The sequence below is a fragment of the Mus caroli genome, unplaced genomic scaffold, assembly GCF_978045245.1.
Source record: "Mus caroli unplaced genomic scaffold, Mus_caroli_1 scaffold_4, whole genome shotgun sequence".
NCBI classification, from domain to species: domain Eukaryota; kingdom Metazoa; phylum Chordata; class Mammalia; order Rodentia; family Muridae; genus Mus; species Mus caroli.
The window spans coordinates 9,342,724-9,366,288 of NW_028227259.1; the positions used below are offsets into that span (position 1 = coordinate 9,342,724).

At 41.3% G+C, this 23,565-nt stretch overlaps 1 protein-coding gene across 9 annotated transcripts in view; it reads right to left on the bottom strand.

The window, feature by feature from the left end:
• The window catches only part of Magi2 (membrane associated guanylate kinase, WW and PDZ domain containing 2), a 1,489,420-nt gene that overhangs the window by 168,142 nt on the left and 1,297,713 nt on the right, over positions 1–23,565 (bottom strand). For 5 of the 9 annotated variants that reach the window (XM_021161940.3, XM_085836470.1, XM_085836469.1 and 2 more), the window contains 3 exons: positions 21,882–22,071; positions 12,787–12,828; positions 6,349–6,440 (listed from right to left, as the gene is read on the bottom strand). In XM_021161940.3, the coding sequence (XP_021017599.1) occupies positions 6,349–6,440; positions 12,787–12,828; positions 21,882–22,071 (324 nt within the window). The remainder of the gene's footprint in view (positions 1–6,348; positions 6,441–12,786; positions 12,829–21,881; positions 22,072–23,565) is intronic. The other 4 variants (XM_021161941.3, XM_029477266.2, XM_085836467.1 and 1 more) reach the window with 3 other exon arrangements.

Sequence of the window (23,565 nt, forward strand, 5' to 3'; positions counted from 1 at the left end):
GTGGCATGAGAAGAGTTGGAAGAAGGAAGGGGAGGGGCAGGGGAGACAGGAGGGGAAGATGATGCAAATATAGTGCTCATATAGTAAATTCTGAATAAATAATAAATAAATAAGCTTCAAAGAGACAGACCACCTTCATGACTCTTTCTCTCAAGCTCTGAGGGCACAGAACAAAACAGTATGTGATGTGAAATAGTAATTTAGATTCAAGTGGCAGAGGTACCAGGAAGCCCGGGGAAGAGATAATGAGAAAAAGAAAGCAAGACCAAACAAAAACCCAACGACAAACCATCTCTGCTGGCCTTTAAATTCTTTTGATCCTTCCTGTACTGCCTGCCCTAAGTAAACACAACCCCAGCAGATCTGTTCAGCAACAAAGTCCTGCAAAACCACTTCAGGTCCTTTCCTTTCAAAACAACTCTGGGAGCGTGGTCAGACTCCAGGGCAGAGGATAGGTCTGTACCACTCAGGCATTTCTTCACTGTGATGTTTTCTAGATCTTTCCGTTTTGATGCCTTTCTATTGCTTTTCAACTCACAGCAGGGAATCTCATTTTTGTTCCTCTCTGGCAATTTTTCATTTCTTTCTATTTCTATTGTTATTTAACTGTGAAAAGTATCTCCTTTTTAAAGAAAAAAATGCCCGAGGGAAGCTTTGCTTGAACAGGAGTCCTGCTGTTCATTGTTTGTTGGGAGCCTAGTTGTCATGTTTAACGTGAACCCCGGGGTGCCAGTACCATTTCATAAATATGGAGGCAGAACTGTTCGATGTGACCTGTGGTTGATGAACACATCACATCACCTTCCCTGCCTCAGCCTCTGCAGCACCTTAGCAATTAGACTGTGGGTTTGTATGCTATCGTTGAGCTTAGCATGTGGACAAGCAGGAAGGACAGACTGATAGGAGATTTTTCTTGGAGTAGACTCCCTGTTATTGACAGTTATCCTCTGAGGCACAACATTCTGGTTTGGAAGGCACACTTTTTAGCTTTTCTTGCATTAAGATGAGATAGGTTTCTAGTTTATGGTGGAAGTGCCAAAATTGAAAACTGCAGCACAGGTCTGTCTTTTTTTAACCTCTTGCAATCTTTTTAAGTTTTTTAATTTTTATTTTTTTAATTTAACATGTGAGTGTTCTGCTGTATGTGCACCTGAGTGACAGAAGAAGGCATCAGATCCACTATATAGATGGTTGTGAGCCACCATGTGGGTGCTGGGAATTGAACTCAGGACCTCTGGGAGAGCAGCCAGTGCTCTTAACCACTGAGCCATCTCTCCAACCCTGGGAGTATGCTTTAAGTCATTTAAATGAAGAAATAAATCTCAATGAAAACAATAAAGATAACCAGAAATCCATGTAACCTGAGGCTTATCATAAATACTTGATGCCTACCTGCTAAAGGAGAGGAAGGATCTAGGAATGCAAAGACCAAGTTCAGAAGGGCTGTGTATGAAATGGGCAGAGGGATGTCCTTATGTTATGGTGGCCCCAACCAGAAAAGTACTTTGTTGCTCTTCATAACTGTATTTTGCTATTGTTATGAATTGCAGTATAAATAGTTGATATGCAGGATATCTGATAATTGACCCCCAAAGGGTCACGACACACAGGTTGTGTCCCACAGGTTGTAAACTACTGGTCTAGCTCCTTCTTGAGCTAGCTAAGTCTACACACATCCCATGACTTAAGCAAGCCCATCTGGGGAGTGGGATAGATGAAGGCAATGTTTACTGACTGGGGTGCTAGTGTATTTCCCAACAGTCCTGAGCATAGGGGATGAGCAGATATGAAATCCATATCATTGCTGCCATGCCTTATGTCCATTTCATAGTTCAGCATGTGTATTCATACACAGGAGAAATGATCTAAGGCTCTGTCGAATTAAAATGGCAATATTGTCAGTGCTTAGGAAATATATGAGCCGTAATCTGCCCCAGGTTGGAGACCCCTTTGATATAAAGCAGTCAGTTCAACTGTCTTAGAAGATAGTTTCAAAGATAGTTAGGTAAATGAGTAATGGGAGTTTTTGGAACTATGGTCCTACTTGGTCTTAACTGGCTCCAGCCAGTTGTTATAATAGAAATGCTATTAATTCTGTTTTTCAAGAGAAAATGGAAATCACATTTAAAAAAATGAATCAGTTCTTGGAAGTGTAAAAATACTGAGGGGAGAGAATATATTACAGGACTGGAACTGCACCCTGTCTGGGACAAGGCCACTCCCACTTTCTAGAGAGAGGCCTCAGTATGAGCTGTAGATCAGCACTCACTCTGAAATACTAAGCTTTGTCTTGAGGTTAAATACTCTCTCCATTTCCAACTAACACATAAATGTTGTACCAGGTTATCACAGTCCTGTCTTCAAGAAGCTCATGGAGTTTTGCAGAGTGGTATATCGTAGCCAAGGCATGATTATTGTTAACTGGAAACTTTCCCCAATACCCTGCTGTGACGACTTGCAATATAGTCAGCAGTGCTGACCTTTGCCAGTTTCTATGGTGACTATAAGAGTGAGCTTATGGTTTGGTATGCTGAACAAAAGCTTATCAGTGAGTGCATTGTGGAACAGAGAACACGTCTATTTGGAAAGGACTCTTGAGGTTGGTATGTTGTCCTGAGCATGACAGGCTCTATTTGGGTTTACTGTTACATGCTCTGCAGTGTCCCAGTGCCCACTATTGCAGACAAAATGATGAGTTAGCGTATGGTGGCACTTATTATGAGTATGAGTTCTTTTATTTGGTATATTTTAAGCCTGTGGTTTTATTCTAAATAATTTTACCTTGGCCCAAGGAGTGCCCTGGTGTACCTCATGAGAGGTGACTTTCAAAGTGGAATGTCTTTATTGTCCATGGTAAGCTTCTTGGACCATATCTGATATGGTTTATATTTCAGAGATGATTCAGGACTGGCCAGCCATACCAACAATTGTAGGAAGCTGGTGAACACAGGGTTGGGCCTTTGAAGTATATGACATCAGTCTGACTTTAGGAAAAGAGACAGAATTTGACCATGAAATTGATGATTCAATTCCTTGTACCCATGTATGAAACTTTGAATAAAAACATTAGTCACCAAAGTCTAGCTGGACATCGCTGGTGGGCAAAATGGCTGTGAGAATACAGAAGACTTTGAAGAAGTATAGCAAAATTCGAGGCTTTTGGGCCCAGGCTTGGGAGCGTAGCCTTTGTGGCTTAGTGCTCCAGGTGCTGGTCATAAAACAGATAGCGACATTCCTTCCTCCACCCACCCGCTTCCTGGGTTCAAAGAGTGTTCATCAAAGAAAGTCACCCTGACCCACCCTGACCATTATGAGAACCTGCAATGCAAATGTGCTATTGTTAGGGCTCTTAGATTGTTAGGGGCTCTTAACTGTCTTGAGAAATAACCCTCACAATTACCAAGTATTCCTTGTGACATTTGTGACTTTATACTTCCTTGTGACTCTTAACTGGTATTTTTGGTATTTTCCAACAACGCCCTCCCCACCTCCTTGAATTGTGGTTTCTTCCTTTAAATAACCCCTTACTCAGCTATTCGGGGCACCATGGTCCTCTACCCCTGCGTGGTGTATGACCATGGGCCCGAGAGTGCTCTTGAATAAAAATCCTCTTGCAGTTGCAGCAAGACTGTTTCTTGTGTGATTTGGGGTGTTGCCTCTCCTGAGTCAGAACGTGGGGGAGTCCTCATGTTGTGGGTCTTTCAACTTCATGCTTGAATTTTCTTTTGTGACTTGGTTGTATGAGCCTCTTCTTTTGGATGCTTCTTGGGCCTGCTTTTTCACTGTAATAAAACTATAATCATAACACGTTTTTGAGCTCTTGGTTGTCTTGGTGAATTACCAAAACTGAGGAAGGCTGTGGGAAGACAGGGCAGTCTCCAGTGGCTTCAGACTGACATAGTCATCTCCACTTTCTCATTTGTAGTTCATTAAGAACAACTTGAATGTTCTGAGGGTAAAACACCCTGAGATAAGGAGGGCTGGCTAGGATAGCCTGTGCTATGTTTCCCTTGCTCCTATACACAGAATGTCCTTTAGCCTGAGAGTCCTGTTATTTCAGAGCATAAAACCCATAGTGGCTGCTTTGTGGGTGTTCCACAGCTTGAGGCAGGGGCAGGCGAGGCTGCATCTGTCTTGGAAACATTCCTGAGCCAGAGGAGACTAGCACACAGGGAATCTTCAGCTTATCTTACCCCTTGCTGACTACCCACAAGTACTCAGTGTACTTCATGTACTCTGTGTGTGCATAGCCTTTCAGTGGACTTAGACAAAATTCACCTGGTATGCTGTGAAGTTTACATATTAGGCACCTCCATATCTACAGCTGGGTCTAAAATGGAGCCAGTTTGTAGACACGCTTTTCTTTACTTTGTAGTTTAGCAAACTTATTTTAGTTGATGGGAGGAGTCTTGGGCAGATGATGAATTTAAGCTTGGTTTTGAGCAGCTCTGGTTAAATGGTATAACTTACTTTCATTTATGGAATAAGAGATAAAAACAGGGAAGATGAAATCCCCGCTTAGAATAAATAGAAATTCTTAAGCTGGGTGTGGTGGCGCACGCCTTTAATCCCAGCACTCAGGAGGCAGAGGTGGGTGGATTTCTGAGTTCCAGGCCAGCCTGGTCTACAAATTGAGTTCCAGGACAGCCAGGGCTGCACAGAGAAACCCTGTCTGGGGGGGGGGGGGGGGGAGGGGGGACGACTAACAACAAAAAAAGAATAAATAGAAACTTTTGCTGATCAAATGGAAAGTGTCAACAAATGAGCATGTCTGAGCAGTTCTGAAGGAAACCAAACTAGACAAACATCCTGTAGAGGCCAGTCCACCCTCCCCATAATCAACAGGGCTGTCAATATTTATGTCTATGAAGAAGCTTCGGGGGCATCTTGCTTTTTTTTTTCCATATGAAATGAGCTGTTGAGGGAATGAGTTGGGAGGGCTGGTCAGGTGATTGAGCATCTCAGAATAAGGTGGCAAGAGAGATAAAGGACTGCAGCTGTGAAGGGAGCAAATGAAAGCATAATCCTTAACTAAGTCTATGACTAAGCCCCCCTCCAGGAAGTCTAAGGTTCCTTAGGGCCTGCATTAGCTTGCCAGCCTCTCCCTTTCTGAAAAGACTAAGGGAAAGTGGGACCACATGCTGGGTGATTGTTGCCTATTTTGTTCCTGGGAATTAGAAAACCCTTTCCCTGGAGTTTTCTGCAGTAAGAGACCTCCTACATTACCCAATAGAGCCTCTCTTGTGGGGCAGATTAAGTGTGTCTCCATGATTCTTATTAGTCTCTCAATGATGCTGCTTGAATATCTCCAGAGTGAAGGAGCTCACTCTATCTATCTATACAAAGGCCATCTACATGGGGACAGTATTTAATTATTATGGGTTCCTTTCTTTTGTTAGACTAACTTTTTTTTTTTCCTTTTGGGAATTTCTTTTGGGAAACAATCTACTAATATGATGGCAGACAGACTGATGATCATAGAGATTTACTTTGAAGTTGTTAATGACTCAGATACCAAGAGTTTTAGCTTCTGTCATCTTTATTCCTTAAAGCCATTCTATGGGATGGTGACTCTGGCTCTCCTTGTCTTGCAGATGAGCAAACAGATGCTCACTGTTTCCTTTCTTATATGAGGTAGGATGTGATGTACTCACACTGGACCTCTGTTTCCTTGAGCATCACTTAAGAGACATCTCTACAATGAGTGTTTTGGGAGGATATTGTACTATACACTCACAAAGGCTAAGTATGTCTTCTGTGAATCAATGAGTACTGCTATTTTATGCTTTCATTCTGAATATGTGTATCATATAGCTATATGGATATATTAATATAAAGATTAGTCCAGAACCATTCTCAGATTCTCCGTAGTCTTTCAACTGCTGCTGATTCATGAACAAACTCTTCTCATAATGCCTTAATTCAATCTGGTGTAGCTTTTGTAGCATAGAATTTGATTTTATGTCTATTTACCCCTCTGTTTTCTGGCCTTTACTTATTTTTTTTGTTGCAAACATATATAAATCTATGGTTTCCAGCCACCTCTTCTGTCTTATTTTATGACTGTCTCTTATAGAATCCCACGTTTCAGAACCATTAAATAATTGAGCTACCCAACAAGAATCGGTCCACTCTTTGAGACTGTAGTGCCCCCTCTTAGTGTGAGTAAAGGTGCGATAACAGTCATAGAGATGCTTGTGTGTTGTGAGGTATTGTTAAGAGAGATAGAAAAGAGAAAAAAAAACCCACAATCTTCTAAACGTTTCTTTTTCAATGTCACACTTTGATGCTTTCCTGGTATTTATGCACAAAACAGTCACGTGTGGAAATACACTGGATACAACTTACAGGTTGTCCAGGTTCATCTCCTCCAAGGATTCTAAAGCCAAATCCAGACTCCATCCTCCGAAGGTGAACATCCAGTTCCTTATAATCTGGACCTGGCATAAAGGAAACCCCATTGAGTAACAAATACTGCCTCTTCCCCACCTCCCAAGAAACAACACATCGATGATAAATTAATTTTGTGGATGTGATTAATGAGACTGTTGTTAGTCAATGAAAAGCACAGAGGAGAGAAAAAACATGGTGGCAAAGAAGTTTACACTCTAGATGTACGCAGTCCCTGGAATGGCAGTGAGCAGCTGCAAGCATTGCTAGGGCATCTTCCACAGGTAGAGAGAACACATGAATTTCTGAGAGAAAAAAGTTGATGATAAATTTTTATATCCTAGAGAACTTTTGGATTGCCTTTAAGAAGCTTGCCTGCCTCCCTATGACTTTGAGGACGTTTGCTCTGATTATCTCAGAAAATGAGTGAGAGACCAGATGGCAAAACCTGCAAGTGGCTATTTAAGTACTGCCTAGTAAGCTACTACCGTCTGTTTACAATTTGATGCATCCAGAGTTGGCCTCTACTATGTGTATGTGTGTGTGTGGTATAATGTCTAATAGACGTTGTATCTTTTAAACTTGTAAAAATTAGAAAATATACTTTAAACTTTGCTTCATTGGGGCTTAGTAAATTTTTTTGTATGTTCCTTTAGTCTTTTTATAAGATACAGGCAGAAATCTATCTAGGCCAAGAAGAATCCCACCCCCCCACCCCCCAGATATTTTAGAATACAGAAGCTATTAAAGACTACTGATTTCATTAGCATGTTGAAAATAGATGAGATTCACCCATATACAGTCAGAGTAAAAGAACAGAAATGGACCTTTAAGAAAGCTGGGAAACTCTCCTGAATGGCATTTATTTCCTTTCTAGAATAAACTAAAACAATGAGAGACACTTGACTCTTCAAGGAGACCGTCACGTGTGTCTTTTATGCGGTCTCTGGGGAAGCACATCAGTCACGGTGGGGTTGTGGGGTTTTGTCTTCCTGTTATCATTCCAGGATGGTCAGCAGTCTGGAGGAATATTTATTAAGCTATCTGTGACTTAAGAAATATTAAGCAATTTATGGGCTGTAGTGGCTTAAAGGCAGTATTAGGAACAGGCATTAAATAAACAGGATAGTTCTGAAAACAGAGTGAGATTTTGGAGAATTCCCGCGGAACAAAAAGCAAAATCTCAAAAAGACTAAGCTACTTGAATATAGCATATTACGGGGCTGGAGAGATGGCTCAGCGGTTAAGAGCACTGGCTGCTCTTTCAGAGTTCCTGAGTTCAATTCCCAGCACCCACATGGTGGCTCACAACCATCTGAAACAGGATCTGATGCCCCTTTTGATGTGTCGGAAGACAGCTACCACATATTCATATACCCAAAATAAGTCAATAAATCTTAAAATTAAAAGAACATTAGTAGACAGGGACTCAGTGAGTGACTGTACGTATATTTGACCTAGGCTCTCCAGTAAAGGGCCATGGGTACAGCACACCAAATACAGTCATTCTAGGCTGGCCTTTGTACCCAACCATCTGGGCCATTCTCAGTGACAAATGAAAAGCAAGCCATCCACTTCTGACAAGTGGGCAAATGATAATTGCCTGGTACTCCCTTCAGAGACTTGAACTGGCTTATAAATACTATACATGTGTATACTGTCCAAAACTCACAAGCATTTGTGTCTTTTATACCCAAACATAATATAACCATGGTCTTGCACATTCAACTAATACTACAACACTGTCAAAGAAGAATAGCCAGTTAGACACCCACTAGTGAACCTTTAAAAACTGTGCAATCATTCCTGCTTTCAAGATGGGAAAAGTTAGAAGGGTTCAGTTATTACTTAGAATTAGGTGGTAAAGAAATGGAGAAACTTTGCTCTATACAATATAAGGCACAATGGCTTTAAACCTCAATAAGCCCTGGGGCATCTGGAGGCAGATAGGACAATCTTATAGAACCATAGCAGTAGGTTTCCCAAGGGTCAGAGAAATGTACGGGGAAGAGGACAGATAATAGTCCAGTGCAGTCCAACCTCCACAAGCTGGTTAGGAGACAGCTATCCACGTTGATCCCCTCTCTAGGTCACTTTAAGAATACTCTCAACCATAGAAGCACAGAAAATGCAAGAATAAGGTAACGGTGCTTTTGTATTTAAAGAGACAGACCTTTTCCTAACTCTCCTCTCTTTAGCATGACTGGTGTGTGTACCCACCAGTGGGAAATTGTTCCTTCAGTGACATTGGTACCTGTGCGTACTGCCGGAGGAATGCCAAGAGGGTTTTGCTGTGTGCTACATCTTATCTGTTCAGAGATGTCCCTTATAAGAAAATGCCAAAATCATGACATTGTGAGCAATGGGGTTTTGGGATGTGTCAGGTACAAAGGGTTTGGTTTATGTTGGAGAACACTGCTGTAGGATATAAGAACGTTTCCTAGTGAATCAATCAGGTGGTTTTTGTTTTTGTTTTTGAAGTGGAAAAAATTCTAGATTTTATCTGGTTTATTTATTTACCTCTGAGATGTAAAAGCAAGATAGTGAGCCTCCTTTTATTTTCTGATGGCACTTTCCCTGACAACTATAAGCCTATGACTTATAGTTACAAAAAATTAATTTGTGTAGGCACAAATGTGTTTACACACTATTGCCTGTAGAGGACTCAACAAGGCATTGCATAGAGGATTCAGGGCCTAGAAACTTCAGAGACACAAATAGCTGGAAAATAGTTTAAATGATAGATTGTCTTGAGTTGTTTTTTGTTTGTTTGTTTGTTTTGTTTTGTTTTTTTAAATAAGTGCCTCTAGAAAGATAATTTTCCTTCTGTTCTGTTTTCTCTCCTTTTTGAGGCTGGCCTTACAAACTAACTACGATTTTATGCACAAAGATAGGATGCACTGTCCTTTCCCCTCCTTGCTTTGTTAGCTGTGGGGGAAGCGTTGATGGTTTTAACACCGCATTGTGGCTGTTCTTCTTCTGATGGCTCAGTTACCATATCAGGTTTTATCTTTCCCCTTATTAATGTAAGTGAGGAGGTCCCAGGGCAAACACTTCCTTCTTCGCCTCTTTAGTTCACTATCTCCACTGTCCATCTTGTGCAGATACCTAACCTGTCCTGAGTCACTTAGGATGCTCCTCAGCCACACCCACACATCCTTCTCTCCTCTGCTGCCTTGTTTGCTTTTGTTTTGTGCTTGTTTTTACTTTCATCGGCTCCCTCAGCTCTTAGGGAAAGACTATCAGGGACAATCTTCAGATGTTGTCCGAGGAGACAGTGGGGGTAGAGGGATGGCCTGAAAGGAGATGGAATCTCTCTTGGACATTGGTGTTCAGTGGATTAGCCATGGACAGTGCTGCATCCTTCTTAGAAGAGGGTTCTCAGATCATACAGACATTAAGAAACAAAGCGCTTTTTTTATGTTGGTCTGATGGGATTCTGTGTGACCTTTGAGGAAGCTAGTGAGAGGGACCGCACAAGCTCTAATTTATCCCGGGCTCACACCAGTCTAACAAAAGCTCACATTCAAAGCACAGTAAACAAAGCCAGGTGTGCTGGTGTAAAATTAATCGCACCAGTACATCAGTGTGAGTTCAAGTTACAAGACAGAGTCTTACTCTGTCACAAAGAAGTAGTAAATGTTATCAGGACAATTTCCCTCATAACAAAGGACAGCAGATTTTAACAGCTGGCTCTTGTTTGTATTAAGATTGCAGGCCACTTCACGTGTTAAGGCACTTACGCCTTTGAAAATCATGCTTGAGAGTGGCATTTTCAGTGGAGTGATTTGGCACATGGGATGCTGTTGTAAACGTGTCTGTGGTATTTTGGTAGTTGAATCCCTTTTATGTGTTAATTAAAACAAAAGTACTGTGCCTTGTTATCACATTGGTGCAAGAGTCTTTATTTATTCACTCTCCACTATTGAGAAGGCTGATGCTGGTTTTGGTCTAGAGATCTAGGACAGAGAAAGGAATGAGGAGTTGAAAGGTGTTGTTGAATATATTCTCGGTTCGGGTTTTCAGGCACTCGATACTGAATGAGTTAGAGAAGAATTAATTGGTTTTGATCACTGGAATCAAACATTATAAGTAGCTGATATATTTGGCTTTAAAGGAATCTCTCTTCTTTACCTTCTCCCTTTATTCCTTTGGTAATAAGATAGTAGCCTGGCAGGCTGTGGGCATAATAGAAGCCCTCTACCTCCCCCCCTCCCCTCCCCTACCTTCCCCTCTTCTCTCCCCACCCCCTCTCCCCTCTTCTCTCCCCACCCCCTCTCCCCTCTCCTCTCCTCTCCTCCCCTCCCCTCCCCTCTTCTCTCCCCACCCCCTCTCTCCTCCCCTCCCCTCCCCTCCCCTCCTCTCCCCTCCCCTCTCCTTTCCTCTTCCTTCCCCCTTCCCCTCCCCTCCTCTCCCCTGTCCCCTCTCCTCTCCTCTCTTCCCCTCCCCCTCTCTTTCTCTCAGGGTTTCTCTGTGTATCCCTGACTGACCCAAAACTCACTGTGTAGATCAAGCTGGCCTGAAACTCACAGAGATTTCCACCAGCCTCTGTCTCTCAAGTGCTGAGATTAGAGTAGAGCCATGCACCAATGCGCCTGACTTGATTAAGGTCCTTATATCCTTTTAATGACAAACTGAACAGACTTTTTAGTCTTTTCCCATTTGATTGATTTCTGCACTCATTGATTCTGCTGATTTATGGTCCTGGATGCTAAAGAAACACCCTAAGCAAGGCAAGTTGCATGAGGTTTCTGTGACACGCCCTAGCAAGGTTCATTTTTGTCTGGCTTTGATAATTTGATGAAAAATTATTTTAACCAGGTAAGAAATTTTATTAGAGAGCTATGTTGAATATAGTCACGATTTTCTATATTTTGATAATTTATGTATACACTTAAAATATTTGGATTGGTTCTTTCTTGAAAATTTGAGTCACACATTAAAATAAGGTATTGAAATGAATAACTTTTATATTTTAGATGCAAAGTATGACTTTGTATATATATCAAGATAACAAGCTATTGGGCAACCCTTCTCCTCTTTTATTTTTAAATAAAATACATTTGGGCATTGAGATTTTTCAAGAAGTATATTTTCTGGAGCCACATTAAGTCCTGATTTCCATTTTAAACATAATTACTAGGCCTCATTTTCTCCCTGGGCATAAGATATTTTTAAACATGACAAGGATTTTATAGTCAGCAGCTCAGTCAGATGTAAGAACAGCCACAGTCTAAAGATTTCAGACCAAGCTGAACACTTACTTTAGACATTATTTGGATGCTAAGCCACATCTTCTGTGTTTTGTATATACTCAAAAAATGACAGAGAAACTTAGGGAATGAATGATCTCCAGTGCACATATTCTCCAAGGGGTGTTAGAGCACGCTGGGGTGGATAATGAGCTGTCACCATGGAAATGCACTAGGATGTGAAGTAGAGCTGTTACTAAGAAACACTGCTGTCTACATGCTCCGAGTGTGCAGGACTCAGATCTAGCAGTCTAACCAGATGTTCAGAGGGTCTCATTAGGAACTTGAGAGGGAAGGGAAGTCTAATTCTTTTTCTTCCTCTGTGTCTACGACAATGTTATATATTGTGGTTTGGGGAGGGACAAGTAAAATAAAAAACAAAACAAGTAAAAGTATTAAGATATTTCTTAAGTTCTTAAACTAGAAGTTATAATATTATACCTTAATTTAAAATGTATCAAAATAAGTTTTGTAACTAGAATTATTAAAAAAAAAACCAAGTTGATATAGGTATTTCATTAAGCTGAAAATAATTTTGATCTATATTAGCAGCTTCTTTAATAAGATTTGGGGGGGGCAATATTTAACTTTCCTCTCCTGAGATATTCTACCTTCTTATTTCCATTTATCTGGTTAAAATAAAATGTAAATTATAGGAGTTATTTATTATTGCTAAGCAGCCACTTTAAAATTTTTTAATAGATATCAGTTTTAATAATATATTTTAACAACTATCCAAATACCATCTTAATATAAAGCAATTGACAAGGCTTATTTTTGAACTCAGTCTGGGAAATCCAGTGTTTATATTAGACACATTTGATAATTCATCTCCGTGAGCATTTTAGTAGCTAGTAGCTGCCCTGCTGGACAGCGCAGATCTGTCTGACCTGATGGGTCTCTCTAACAGGTGTTTCTAAGGACAGTTTCCTAGGAACTTTTCCATGACTTTGTGTCTCTTGTTGCCAGGATCCAGACCACAGTGATGAGGCTTGCTCTCTATCTTGCACATATGTGACTATGTAGGTGAATTAATTGTCACAGTGAATATTACAGAGTGAAAAGTTGATACTATTTAGGAGAATGATTGGTTACACAAAGTGGAAGACGTGTGTTCACAGAACTGTGAATTCTGAATACTTGCCAGAGGAATCCATTCGAAAACTGGTCCTGGGTGGCACTTGTTCTGGATGGGAAAATGGGGAATTAAAGTTGAAATTCATTTATGGCATTTTAAAGTTCATCTTTATTTTCTGTTTTGTTGATACTACAACTCCCCCAACCCAAATCATGTGCTCAAGTTTACACTTTTTGTTCACTTGTTCCTAAAAACCTAAGGAAGTTGGTGGGTAGGTTTACCTGCCTATGTGGCAGTAGGTATGTTCATGTATTCTCTCATGCATGAAAATAAAAATATGGATTGTTTTATGAGCACAGAAAAATACCATTTTCAAATATTATTAGATTTTTATGTTCAATATAAGACTATCTATTTGAAAGAATGTCAGTTCAGAACCCAAAATCTATGCAGCAAGAGTCCTTTGAATCCTTATTATGATACTTTTTCATAAAACACAAAGATGAAAAGTGATATTTCAATCATGATCACACTGTTTTAATACCAGTCCAAATATTTTGAGATTCCTAATAATTTGGATAGCTGAAGTTACACCTAATAATTCAGTAAGCTTGCTTATTCTAGCAACATAGAACCTGCATGAGAATTATGTCTTGGCCTACAACATATCTAATGTCATAAATTCCTTAACATTAAAAACATGAAACACCTTTTAAATTAGGATTGTCTCACAGTTAGAATTCTAGGACCCTGGAGATCCTAGTTCTCTGGACTGGAAGTATTTGGAGAGCAGCTGCTCTCATGGGGTAAGGATGGATGCATGCAGGTCCTCCCTACACCCTCACAGATGTGCTTAAGAAATACAGACTGTAGCGGTAACTATTGAATGCATAGAAGATGACATTCCTAAAGTGTCCCTTAAGTTTTCACCTGCTTTCCGTAGCTATTGCACCCCACAGGGGTGCTGCCAGGCTGTGTCCTTCACTGGGCAGGTGGTAAGATAAGCTCGGGGTGCTGAGAGACTCACAGAGCTTCCCAGGTAACTCTTCAAGATCATTTTCAGGAAATAAAAAGTTGCATGAAAATATCTTTTTAAAAAAATTATTTATTTTATATAAGTACACTGTAGTTATCTTCAGACACCCCAGAAGCGGGCATCATATCTCACTACGGATGGTTGTAAGCCACCATGTGGTTCCTGGGATTTGAACTCAGAACCTCTAGAAGAGCAGTCAGTGCTCTTAACTGCTGAGCCATCTCTCCAGCCCTGGAAATACCTTTTGGTTCTAACTTGCTTGTAATTGAATCTCGCTAACTAATAATGTGTTCTCTCTTCACTACTACTGTGAAAACACAGCACCCTATGCTTTGGTCGCTCCCTCTCTTTGTCCTCCTTTTTGCTTTCCTTCTTTCCTTTCTTCTTGAAGACAAGGAAGATGATGTAGCCCAGGCTGAGCTCAAGCAGGAGTCTCCTGCTTCATCCTCTCTGACGCTGAGTTCAGGTGCATGTGCTACCACTCCTGTTCGCAGTGGTTCGGTTTCTTTCCTACAATCTTCAGGAATTCTTCACCTTCCTCTATAGTTCTTCCCATAGACACATTCCTAAACCATGTGATGGGGTTTAACCTGAGGCATGCAGAAGACACCTTGCCAATAAACACCCAACCAAATAAGGATTATGGTAGGATATCTGAGATTTATCTGAGAGAGTGGCAGAATATTATTGCTTTTATGATGAACTTAATATAGCTTATCATATTGCCAACAATCAACTAAAAGTTACCACCAAATCTTTCTAGGCTAGAAAACACACTGTTGATAAAATAATTGCAATGTTTTCTTGCAAAAAAAAATCCCTCCTCCTTATGTTTAATATGTAAGTCAGTTTTAAGTTGGAATACATTTTAGAATGTTATTATCATAGTCATGTAATTAATTATATAGCTATGATATATAATCACATATATGATTATTCTTTATTAAAATTTATAGAGGGACAACATAAGACTATTCAAGCAGATTGAGGGCAATGTAGCCCAGAACATCTCAATGTTAGGTAGGCTACCATGACTTTATAATAGAGAGCTGTATTACAGGGAGCACTATAAACACAAGTGTCTTAAGGACAAGTTAAAAAATGTTACAATAAGACTTAATTCGGTTGTTTCAGTCTGGAGCTCAGTTCTTTTGCATAGTGGGCTAATCTTGTCCAGTGGGGCACAGGGATCATGCCTGCTAGGTAAGCTGTCTAGTAAGATCGCTTCTTTTTAAAGAGCCTTCATGTTTACTGTGGTGGCCTAGGATTTTGAATTAGAAATGTCCTGTCATCAGAAAGATAGAGCCATGTCAGGGGTGGAAGATTACTACCTTCTAGATAGTGCTATCAGTGTAAACCTGACACTTTATGTTATCATAATCTCACTAGGACTTACCTGCCACTTAGCAACTAATTCCATTTACTGAAGCCCCGATGGACTCATATTTATTTATAAAAGTACTTTACGTTACACGGGAACCTGCACTAACCCTACTCTTGACACTGAAGAACTCCCAGATAAGGACTAAGTTTTTGGTCCAGTTTTCACAGTTTTCTGCTCTTCCACCCTTCATCTAAATTCAGCGGCACCAAGCTTTAAATTATTGAATATAATAAGTTCACAAACCATGCCATTCTATCTAATCCGGCAAACACGAGAAGCCGTGTTGTAGCATGTTTATCTTGCTGCCTATATTACTAGCTTATGTCATGGTGATTTCTTAGTTTAAAAGGAAGCTGATAGATATACAGATGCATCACAGTTTTCTCCATAGCTTCCTAAAGAAATCACATTTCAGAACTAATTAAGATCTATGTATTCAAAAAAGATCCATGTATCAAAAATGGCAAACACAGCTTTAATGGATTTATCAACCTCATTCTCCAAAACGTTACCAAAGCATAGTGATATATTAGAAGTGCCAACTAAAAGGCAGTCCCCCACCCCACTCCCACAGGTCAAACCATAAGCATAAATCACACCAAGGGTAGAGTGGTAAAAGGCAGAGAAAATTTACATTTAGAGCACAGTTGAGGGTATTAAAATAATAATGTGCTATATTTTTTCTCTTCTTATGATTCTGATGTTAAGTAACAGGTAAGAGTGTCTTAATACTTTTAACATCTCATCTTATTTTAATAGTTCACTAAAATAAGATTGTGCTTGGAAGAACACGTACAAGAGGTAATTTAAGGGTGAGGAACACCATTACTGTCTAGGCAATGTGGACCAGGGCTAAGGCTCACGTTCGGTTGCAAGTATGCTCCCTGGGTGGCAAGATGCACTTTTATGTGCATTAAATACCTGCCTGCATGAGAGCCCTCCATACAGCTGTCCTTTCCAGTATGCAGGATCAAGCACTGGACCCCATGGAGAAGGGGTCATGGGGTCAGGCCAGCTCAAGTGAACGACTCACATGTGCTTGAGGGCTCTCATTTTGAGTGCTGGGGAAGGCTACTGTATTGTGTGATGTGGCCACTCCAACATCACTTTCCTGAGTCTCTGGCACTGTACTGTGGTACATGATGTCATTTTGATGACACATTTGCCTAATGGCTCTTTGATTAGGATGGGAGGCATTGCAAACTCCACCTATTGTTCACAAATACCAAGGAAGGAGCCTGTTCTCAGGAAATATAAGTACTTGTCTGGGAACAATATGAACTGTGTGTGTATTATACAGACCAAGGGGCAGTTCAATAATGAACAACCAAAGGGAAGGGGAGAAGCCATATTCTGGCAGCCACATTTGCCTACCTTGATCTGTTATAGAATGTAATTTTGGGTGTGCTACCGGAAAACATTTGCATCTCCCTTAGGCTCTTTTCTGACCCGTGGGTACTTCTGATTGCTACTTTGCCAGGGAGAACCAGGTGGCTTATTATGGCTTCTAATTTCTGGAAAGAAAAGTCAATGGTGTGAGCTGTTCTTGGAGAAATTTCAGAACACTTCTGTTTTAAAGATGCTCTGCCTTCGGAGTCGTCAGACAGATGAGCCCTTGACATGTTTATGATCATACTCTTGAGTGGTATCACAAAGGAGTGTGGACAGGTTGAGCTTCTTAAATTGTTATTTATAGTAACCAAGGTTCAAGGCAAAGAGGAAAATAAAAAGTTTGGGCACCTTCAGTGGTGAATCATTTCTGCTCCAGAGCAAGGGACAGGCAGTGAGGAAGAGTACCAGGGGAGGGGGCTTTTCATTCATCATTCCAGTTTGGACCCTCTCTTCTGCTTCAGCTACATTTTGGAGTGTGCTCAAAAAAAAAAAAAAAAATCTCCCTATGACTTGATATTGAGAAGCTGAACTCTTAGACTAAACCTGGCCTTAGGAAAACAGAGGTAATGAGATCAGCCTCTCACTTCCTCAATCAAGCTTCCTTAGACTGGCTGGAGCCTTAGGTTGTAAGAGCCCTAAGTGAGCAGCACTCACTTTCCTTAGAAAGCTCTTCATGCTGCCTTGCTAGCTCGCAGGAAGAGATGTGATTGGCATCTGTTGGTATCTAGATATAATCTTTCCTGGGGGGGGGGGGGCAGAGACAGGCAAGATTAAGTGCCTTTCAGTGCAGGGATTATTGCAATGTTGAATTGGATTTAGCCAGTGTGTTAAGAACTCAGATGGCAATGGCCTGATACTAACTGTGCAAAATTTCCTAATGTAGTTTTTCTCTATTTAAGTTTTCCATATTCAAGATCTAATCATGTCTACACTTTTAGGTATGGGAACAGGAGCATGACATTCACTGAAAGTTTGACAAGCCACCGAAATAGTCATCCTAAGACTAGTTAGAGATAAAACTTGTAGAGGCAAAAACTTTATTAAATAAACTACTTGACTAAGTAACTGGAAAAGTATTTTTCTTAGTCTTAATGTTAAAACTTATTGTCAGGATCTATATATTAGAAATACACTTTCTTTAGCCATGATGGCTATTTCTTGAATAGGCCATATAGTAAATGAAAATTATATGATTCATCATTCAAATAAGGATGGTCTTTGGTGAATGACAGAGAAACTATTAATAACCATAACAGGACAATCAAGACCAGGGTACCCCAGGAAACTCTCAGGTGCTCTTACCCCACATGGTTTCATTGGTCACTATTAAAAACCATTGTCCATTGGGAAATATGGGGTTGGAACAAGGCTAGTACCATCCATACAGAACATGTAGGGAGGGATGAAGCAGTAAGGGTTTTTAGGAATAACTCTTCCACTCCCTGTTAGAAACCTCCTTTATGGCCCAACATTAGGAATACTTAAGTTGTTCCTTTTGTGCTTGGAAAGAAAGTTCCTTCCTTTGTGAGGTTCATCAGAAAAGGCCACAATAGCATGCTTATCCAAGGGCCAAGGTGGGCCTGTACACAGAAGCTGAGAAACTACCAGCATTGTAGTTATTTTTGCTGTACCAATGCACACATTCAAGTCCCCATGTTATTATTTACTGTGTTCCACAAGGCAGTCTTGCTCAGAAACTGTTTCTCTATGTATCTCGCCTTAATTTTCTATTTAGACATGGGTTCTTGTGAATTTTCTCTCTTGAGTGCCTAGCAGAGTTTTACACACACGTTGAGTGTTTCGTATACTCTTGTTGATTGATGCGGATCCTTTGGGGGCCATCTCTGGGCATTGTGCTTTCAAATAAAAGGCACCGCCCTACTGCCTGTGGGTAGAGGCTTTTCTTATTTTCTTTCCTTTTTCTGGTGTCTCCTCACTTTAGAACATCTCATGAAGATCAGAGGTGGTGCAGGCTTCCTCTCAGATTACCCATGTGCCACGCCCCACTTCATGGCTCTCTATTAGCCTATGGCTGCCTTTCTTTGTTTAAAATCACAGTTTCCCCAAGGAATACATCTTTATTAAGATGCCCTGTACACGTACATTAAACTGTCAACTTAATCTAATTAGGAGTCAAATGAGGCACGGCAGAATTTACATCATTTGATAAATTTCCATCATTTACAGGGGGAACAGTGACTTGAATCCAAATAGTTCTTTACAATTTTACAGAGTCCAAACATGCTGCAGCTCTGTAGAGCCCAGGCTTGTTGATGGAGGGAGGGGCGTCTTTCTATTTGGAGACTGCAACCCAGTTGGAGTGTGAAAACAAAAATCTTGGTATGTCCTGGCAGGGTTGTAAGGAAGGCTTACTAGTATCTGCACCAAACCAGGGAAACGTCAAAGTTTACAGATTAGAGTAGGATTCTATTCTGAACTTTCCCCATTCTGTTTGCTCTCAGGAAGCATCTTCCAGGCAGAAGAATCAGTAGATCTGAACTTAAAGCTCATGGACATGATTCAAAGGAATTTGCACAGAAGAAGGGTTTTGCAGTGAGAAATTGTAAATCTGGACTTTTACTTGGGCTTGATCTGCTTCCTGAGCACTGTGTTGAAAGTCCTGTTTGAAGGTGAGGCTTAGGCTGGGCTTTCCAATCGTTAGTTAAGTTTTTCATAGCATTGTGATATGGCTGTTTGGGAAGCGGAGGAGGGAGGTTGCCAGTGTAAAGCTAGCTTGGGCAATTCTGTGAGATTGTCTAAATAAACCAAAGAAAGTATTACTTTAAAAATGTGAGAGAATGAAACGTTTTAATATTTGGAAATGGGGAAGGTAGAGAGAGCCAAAGGGTGCTGGGCAGTTTGCTTGTATAGTGAGTACAGAAAGCCTGTGCTCACAGGGCTCCTCCACCTTCAGGGACAAAGGTTTTATTACCTGTTTCATTCACACCCCGCTGAGTGTTATGAAGTAACCTGTGGAAGGGAAGCATTAGGAGGGGAGGAAATGAGCTTCCTGAGAGGCGTGGCCTGTGACCTTGAAACCTTAGAGGGTTGATGGACACAGGCGGGCTTTGCACTGCTGTGGGCTCTGGGGGAGGGACTGTTGTTGTTGCTGCTACAGCAGAGGGATAAAAAAGCTCTCTGGGGGCGGGGGTGGGGAATGGGAAAGGAGGTTGAGGAGGCTGCTTTGCTCGGATCCAGGATGCTACAGAGGAGGAAGAGAGGGGCAGCGAACAGAAATAAAATGGCTGTTGCTCCTTACAGAAATCCTTATTGCTTTAGGGTTGAACTCCTGTTGAGAAACTGAGGGCACGGATGTCTTAGGTAGGCACTCTCAGACAGAAGACGCTGGAAACAATACAAACGTGGCCTCTGTCCGGAATTATCCAGCTTTGCATTGTCTGGAAACCACACAAAGATGACCAACAAAGGTACAAAACCAGGAGGAAGCAACTCCTCACAGCCCCTGAATGCAATTAAGCAAGCCAAGGCGGTGGGATGATCCCTTAGTCCTGAGATGTGCTTGATTCGTGAAAGCAGGAGCATCTATTGGGTCTTCTTCCACTCATTTACAGCTTTGTTTCTCTCCCCATTAGATTTGCTAGACCAGGGCATACTGTTCTTTTCTGGTGTCTTGCCACAGTCCCGAGAGCAAAGTAAGTATTCAATAAATACTTGACTGTTGAAGTAGAAATATATTAAGGGATGGGTTGATAGTTTTGTGGTTTTTTTTTTTCTTCCAAATGTACACCGTTCTTCATTCAGTTATAACTGCCCACTGTGCTCTCACTTGACTGTAGCAGATACTTGAAGAACACAACCCTCTAAAGATATTTCAGTCCATTTATCCAGAGAAGGCAGAACAAAACCCAGGAAATTGGATGTAACTGATTATTTACAAGTGTGTGCATGTGCAGGCTCATTCTGATGAAAATGATTTCTCAATGGCCTGTTGTCCTAGCCACCAAAATGACTTCCATGAATTGTTTGTCACAGAGGGTAGGGGAAAGGTGTAATGTTTGCTTTTCCCTTGACCAGCTGGGTGCATAATTCGCAGCCCCTGAACTCATCAAAGGAGCAAGCTGCTTCAAGATCCCCTGCGACCACACAGGGCAGAGAACTTCCCATGCATGATGCATGTGATGAAGTGAGAACCCATCTACTGGTGGAGGGGGTGGAAGAAAAGGAAGCCAGCAGACTGCAAAGGAAGCGTTGGGGACCAAGGCCTTTCAAATACGCTTGATTTCTCTACTGTTTCTCCAGTAATTATTCAGTGTCATGGGTTTTTTTGTTTGTTTGGTTGGTTGGTTTTGGTTTTTTGGTTTTTCGACACAGGGTTTCTCTGTATAGCCCTGGCTGTCCTAGAACTCACTTTGTAGACCAGGCTGGCCTAGAACTCAGAAATCCACCTGCCTCTGCCTCCTGAGTGCTGGGATTAAAGGCGTGAGCCACCACGCCCAGCTCAGTGTCATGTTTTATACACCCGTGTCATTTAGTTTCCATAGAGGAGAGGAAGGGACACAACAAAAAGCCCAAATAATTCCAACGGTCTTCAAATAGAGAGCCAGCACACGCACAGACAAGGCACATTAAAGACAGCAGAAGATTCAGGCAGCAGTGATTGGCTCCTGCTTCTCCTTGCTTTGGGAAGGAATTGATTCATGCCTCAGAGATGGAAAGACTTGCCTATGATTTTATTTTACTCAAGGCCTGGACTTCTCCAACGACTGTCTTCAAGGCTCTAAGACAATAAAATTTAAGCTCTAGATTCAAGGTCTCGCTGAATGGATTAGAAGTTCCAAACATTGCTTTATTTTATTTGGTGACTTGAACCAAAGTAGCAACCTGACTCTATCCTCATTCTTCAGGGAATTAGGGGCAAATGCAACTGAAGCCCCAAAGATACTTTTAGAAGTGATAGGCTCTTGAAATCAATGGGTATAGAGACTACTTAGGAAGGCACTAAGTTCTGCCACACATCAATGAGATGTTAGCTAATCATAATAAATATTTAACCGTAGGTAAAAGATAGGGTTTTAATTGTTCTTATTATAGATATCCTTTCTTTGCTATGCTAATTATCCTGATTAGATCGTTCTATAATATGTGCATGTATGGAAACATTCATGCTGTACCTTATAAAAATAAAAGTATTCCCACTTAAAATGCAATTACAAAAAAGAGAAGCCAGGCTTGAAGGACAACTGTCTTAGGAGCAGCTGTCTTACTCTGGAGATACCTTTGAGCCTCATAAGGTAAAATCACGCCACCAGATCATTCAGCCCCCAGTTATCCCCCAGGCTGCTGTCGGCCACCATCAGTGTACCCTTGCTTTTCATGGCTGTCACTTACGCCTACTTTCATAAATGGCTCTCGATTTCTCGTAGAGCTCATATGGGTCAGGCTTCCGTGGGTCAAAGGCCTCTGTTGAATCAGGAAAGGAGCTCCTGTGAAGGGCAGGCGGGAAGGGCAGGTTCTGTGGGACGGCTGGAGCAGATAAACTTGTTTGTGGACTGCCTTGGTTCTCCCACCGGTCCATCATCTAAAAGAAAAGGAGAGCAGAGAACATGGCCGACGGTGGATTTAGCATGGCTATTTCCCTTGTTACCTTTACAAAAGACCTCCTTGCCTTGTGGACTTTTGCCCCCAGGAAGAGTTTGGTACACACCCTTCTGTTTCTATATAAGAATGTAACACAGATTTCTGTAAGTAAAAGTAGTGCCTAGGATCGGAAGCAAGCTTATATAACCTTGCCATGGATTAGCTAGGGGTCTTTGGTAAACTCATTTCTCTGATTTGTTTTTCTTTATAAAATATAGCATCTATCCCAAGATAACTTATGTGCATATGTTCAGAAAGAGGGTAATACTTGTCTTAATGTAAGATGGTCCCAATCTATTATACTTCTCTAAAACAGAAATCTAAGTAGCCTATGCATATTCGTTTAACATCTGTGTACATACATGCCAACCATCTCTTAGAACATTCCATCGCTTCCCCTAAAATTTGCATGTGTAGGACCATCTGGGACCAATGACCTGCAGTCTTCTAGGAAGTCTCATACACTGTGAGTGTCGTAAGGTCTCTCCTAAAATATCTCTGTTAGCATTATAGCTAACTCCTTCCTAATTGGCCATGCGTGACCCCTGATCCGCACCATAGCATGGGACATACACGAAGCTGGAACTAACACAGCCTTTTAGCATGAAGGCTGTTTTTACTGCTAGTTTCACCTTGATTCGACCAGTAACTCTTCCTTCAAACTTGATTCCTGTCTCTCTCCCTTTAAAAAGCTGGCAATATGTGTAAAGTGCAATGGTGATAGCCTCTTGTACCCAGACCTTGCCTGTGCAGGGTCAGGACCGTTCTCAGGATCAAGGCCAAGTTCCCATGAGGATGTGAGTTCAGCTCACTTTACTCATGTCCTACCCTGGCTCCCCTGCACTCTTTCCTGCCTCAAAGGCTTTGCAGACCCTCTCTCTCTAGTTCTCCTTCTATCTGCATTCTCTCCCTCCCTCGTATCCCTGGATACGAGATGCAGATAAACACCTCCTTTCCTAGAAGAGTCAGCCTAACCATTTGGGCCATGGTCCTCAACTTTACTCCCTGCTCCGGCAACACTTACCACTCCCAACTGTTAATAATGGTCCCATCTATAGTAGGTATTTAGAGAGTTGTAAATTAATGAACTCATAATTAAAATAGGGACATTAAAAAAAACTGGTATGTTTATATAGCTTTCTGTTTCCTATTCTATTTTCTTGCTCTTGTTTTTACACCGGCTATATTTTCATCAGAATTCCAACTCCGGTCCCTACCTGTCAGTTACCAATACTCTGAAGGCTGGGAGGGATGTGAGTGACCACAGACACCTGTCCTTTCCAGACATGCTGTGGGTGACAGTAACCATCCCTTTGCCCATCCCACCCTCCTGGAACTGTGGTAGGGGTCAAAGTTGAAACTAAACGTAGTAAACTTGGAAGCAAGTAGATCATTGAATTTCAATTCAGCAAGACTGGATTTAAATGGTTTTCTG